This window comes from Camelina sativa, chromosome 12 (genome assembly GCF_000633955.1).
Source record: "Camelina sativa cultivar DH55 chromosome 12, Cs, whole genome shotgun sequence".
NCBI lineage: Eukaryota > Viridiplantae > Streptophyta > Magnoliopsida > Brassicales > Brassicaceae > Camelina > Camelina sativa.
Genome location: NC_025696.1, coordinates 19,754,498 through 19,758,575, shown reverse-complemented (window position 1 = coordinate 19,758,575; position 4,078 = coordinate 19,754,498). Strand labels below are relative to the sequence as shown.

General features: G+C 34.5%; 1 protein-coding gene across 1 annotated transcript; it reads left to right on the top strand.

The window, feature by feature from the left end:
- LOC104732248 (E3 ubiquitin-protein ligase RHF1A-like) lies at nucleotides 1,413-4,072 on the top strand. Its single transcript, XM_010451784.2, has 8 exons — nucleotides 1,413-1,754; nucleotides 2,127-2,173; nucleotides 2,291-2,353; nucleotides 2,468-2,579; nucleotides 2,671-2,936; nucleotides 3,315-3,422; nucleotides 3,492-3,792; nucleotides 3,917-4,072. The coding sequence occupies exons 1-8, from the start codon at nucleotides 1,584-1,586 to the stop codon at nucleotides 3,932-3,934; spliced, it is 1,086 nt and encodes a 361-aa protein (XP_010450086.1). The 5' UTR covers nucleotides 1,413-1,583; the 3' UTR covers nucleotides 3,935-4,072.

The window sequence follows — 4,078 nt, the reverse complement described above, 5'->3', positions numbered from 1 at the left end:
TGTTATGTATTTGGTGATGATAATTCTCGTTTAGGTGTAAAATATTTATAGGGTCGATTATGATTTCTTCTCCAAGGCAATAGTATTTGAGTTAGCAATTAATTAGGGAGAAAAATCTGTGTAATCAGTTTTATTAAGGAATATGCTAGGAATCACACATTATTACTTTGATTAGGGAGAGATATGATTTTCAAGTTTAGGGAATGTTATATTTATTTAATTAATTATCAAATTAGTAAATAATAATAACTTCGATTTTTTAGGAAAGTTGCGATTTAGTGGGAATAATTGTTTGCAAAAATCAAAAATTTTATCATTATTTAATAAATCGTAAATCATAAATTAAACATATTTAAGACAATGGCAGGGTTGTAAATAAGTTGGAACTTGAGGAATTTTTTCATAAATGTTTCTGAAAATGTATATATAGATATCTCTTACCTTGAGAATCAAGGAGAAATCTTAGTCACTTAATATGTGATTTGATTACATATATTTAGGAAGATTTACATACATATATCATTTAAGGATATATCTTTGTGTATATATAGAGTCTTATGGCCATTGATAATAAATAAGAAAACTTTTTCTAAATTATGTTTTCTTGACACGTACTTAGGTAAAATTTTATTTTCAACTGCACAACAAGATCTCAAAAATCACTATTAAGTGTGATAAATTGTCATGATTTTATTCCTTTTTACGCTTAACAATATATATTTTGTAACAATATATGAAATACTAAAAATTTTATTTTGGAAATTATATAAATCATTGGAATATTCTCTTTAAGAGGATTCTTTGGGATATTTTTAAATTACATATTCATATAGCCCACAGATTTACTAAATTAATCTTTAACCTTTTTTTGTAACCAATATATATTTAATGTATAACCTATTTTATAACCAACTTATAAAAATTATATAATCTACCCAAAAAAAGTTGTGTATTTCCATTTTATTATATAGGGAATTTAATTCTATTGTCTTATATCTAAAAACACAATTTACATATTATTATGTTTAAGTATAGTAGTTGTTAATTGTTATCGCATATGTAAATTTCCTAAATGTAAATTTTTATTATTGTTCAGAAAGCCATTTTTATGCCATTTTGCCTCAAACAATTGAAATTTGTTATTTTTGCCGCATAAGAAAAAAATAAACATTTGGGAAAATTTGTCAATTTTATTCTTTCTCTTTTTACTAAATTTATTCTTCATATTATCAACTTTGGGAATTGGGTCCATTATTCGAGGGCGAAGTACGTTTAAAATCTAAAACTAGTGGACTAGCAAAAGCCCAATAGTCATTAATAAGTTTTGTAACAAACCTTTAATTTTTTTTAAAAATGAGAAAGAAATGGTAAAAGTGGGAAACAGTCGAATCGAACTTTACTCCTCCTCCTTGCAATCCCTTCCCTTTTTTTTTGACTTTTCGTTTGCTTTGACTTGTCAGTCCTTTTTGATCAATCAATCCCATCACAAACCTCTTCTTCTTCTTCTTCTTCAACCTCTTGAATCTCAAAATTCTCAATCCTCATCATCTTCTTCTTCTTCTTCTTCTTCGCATTTAACAACAATGTCTAATTTCACTTATACTTCTGCTTTCAGCCTCTCCGAGTCCCCTTTAAATTCCGCCATTGGTTCTTCTTCTTCTTCCTCTGCGTTCGTCTCCGCTTCCGATGATGATAATACCGACGACGCTTGTAGCATCTGTCTCGAGCCTTTCACTCTCCAAGATCCTTCCACTGTCAGATTCTTAAACTCATCTCTCTCTCTCTCTCTTATTATTCTACATTTGTCTTAGATACGCTTTAGCTCTTTCCTGGGTTTTACGATCTCGCTCTCGTTTTTCATATTCCCCCTTTTTTTTTCCCTAAAATCTGGAACAATTGGATTGTGACAATGAGATTGTGCCTTAGATTATCAATACGAGATCGTTTGATTTCTCGATCATTATTTTGTTCTTAAACCCCATCGGTGAACATTGTTCGATTTGATCGGCCTCGTTTTCTCATCTGGCACCTATTGAATCTTAACATACACATGTTCCATTGTTGTTGTTAGTACTTCTCCGATGCTTTCCAATATCTAAATCTGCCAATGGGATGTTCACTTTCAGGTTACCAGTTGCAAACATGAATATCACCTTCAGTGCATCATTGAATGGTACCATTTGTGAACTTATTTTATCTTTTTTTTTTTTTTCTTTTGGTTAAGATTTGATCTTGTTTTCTGTTCATCTGATATCAGTAAATGATTTGTAAATTGGGGGTTATTACGCAGGTCACAGAGAAGCAAAGAGTGCCCTATTTGCTGGCAATTGTTTGTTTTGAAAGATCCTGCTAGGTACTCATTCATCTAAGGATAAAGATTTTTTACTTCTGACTATTTGAGTTTACTATACATAGATACTTTGCTCTCAATAAGGGGTCTTTACTAGTATTGGTTCCTATTTTGTAGCCAAGAGCTTTTGGTAGCTGTGGAAAAGGAAAGATTGTTGAAAACCAGCAACGTATCTTCATCATCTCCAATATCTATTCATCACTCTCGTGAGGATTTTCACTCTGAAGAGGTTCGAAAAGTATACAGTGTGGTTTAACAAAATTTAAGGTGTTTTTGGTTCTAGTAGTTGTTGACTAGGTCATGATATATTTTTGTGCCAGGAGGAATCGCATTTTAGCAGCTTTGATGAACAGTTCTTGAGGCATCTCACCGAAGCTGCTCATAGGCGTTGTTTGCTTCGCAGAAGGGGGGAGGGTCAAATATCCTCAAGTCTTGTTTCGTCCAGTGATCTTAGTACTATTCATCCTTCTGATTTGGCCAGTTTTTATCGTATCTCTGCTATTTCCCAAGTTGAAAACCTTTGTCCGAGTCCTGGCTCAATGACAGCATCCCCTGTCTCTGGTCCAGATAGCAACAACGCATCCAGGTATTGACTTTAACATGGGAAGCTTTCATGATTTTATGCGGTTTCTTTTTGCTTGGGTTGTCTCTATAACCAGCTTTCATGATTAGTACGGTTTCCATTTGCTTGAGTTTTTGTCTCGAGAAAATGTGTATATATGGCTGCGCAATGCATATCTTCTTATAACCATGTCTGGTTGGGTGGATTTTTGTCTCGATAAAATGTGATTTCGCTTAATTACTGGTTGCGTGGATTTCTGTCTACTAATATATAATTGAGATGCTTAGGAATTCTAGACCATGTCTCTACATTATGCGGCTTCTTTCATGGAGAACGCTCAGACCTTTCCATTGATTAGAACTTACGTAAACTCTATTTAATATATCTTGTATCTGTCATCAGAATCTCCCCTGGCCTTTCTCCATCTCGTTCATCTCAAAGTCCAGATCCACGTGAAGCATCCTCTCTTCCGGAAGCCATAAAATCCAAACTAGCTGCTGCTTCTGCAAAGTATGTCAATCAATCCCTCCTCTTTTGTTCATAAGTTGGTTATAAAAACTGATTGGTACATGCCTTCAGGTACAAGGAATCGATCTCTAAAAGTAAACAAGGTCTTAAGGAGAAGCTACTTGCTCGCAATAACTCGGTGAAAGAATTGAGCAAAGGAGTGCAACGTGAGATGAATGCAGGAATAGCTGGTGTTGCACGAATGATCGAACGCTTGGATTTTGCTTCAAAACGTTTTGGAGGGTCTGCTCATGTATCAACCTCCACTGCTACTGCTTCTGGATTCAATTTCTCATTCAAAGGGAAGCGTGTAGTAGAAGCCAATACCAAGTCTAACAACAGTGGGGACAAAACCGAACCCCAAAAGCTGCAGGTTTCAAACTTCTCCGATTCTCCCCGTTTCTCTCTTCTCGTTTTTCTACATTTGTTTCATTAAAAGTTAAAACATAAAACTATCGATGGGTTTCGCTAATGAGAATCGTTGAATTTCGTCTCAGGGTGGAGAAACGTGCTGAGGAAATCAGATAATTGGAGAGGCCTTTTAATGCAAGCGATGTACGTTTCCATTGAATCAACTTGCCCGTTGGTCTTCGCATCCTGCATTGTTCAGAGCTCACGGTCTGGTCTCTCTCTCTCTCTCTCTCTCTCTCTCTCTCTCT

What these genes read in the sequence shown, in the direction of transcription:
- LOC104732248 (XM_010451784.2), top strand. Translation starts at nt 1,584, where the DNA reads ATGTCTAATTTCACTTATACTTCTGCTTTCAGCCTCTCCGAGTCCCCT. An exon ending in CTCTCCAAGATCCTTCCACT is followed by an intron (nt 1,755 to 2,126) that starts GTCAGATTCTTA and finishes GTTCACTTTCAG; the next exon opens with GTTACCAGTTGCAAACATGA. An exon ending in CTAGCTGCTGCTTCTGCAAA is followed by an intron (nt 3,423 to 3,491) that starts GTATGTCAATCA and finishes ACATGCCTTCAG; the next exon opens with GTACAAGGAATCGATCTCTA.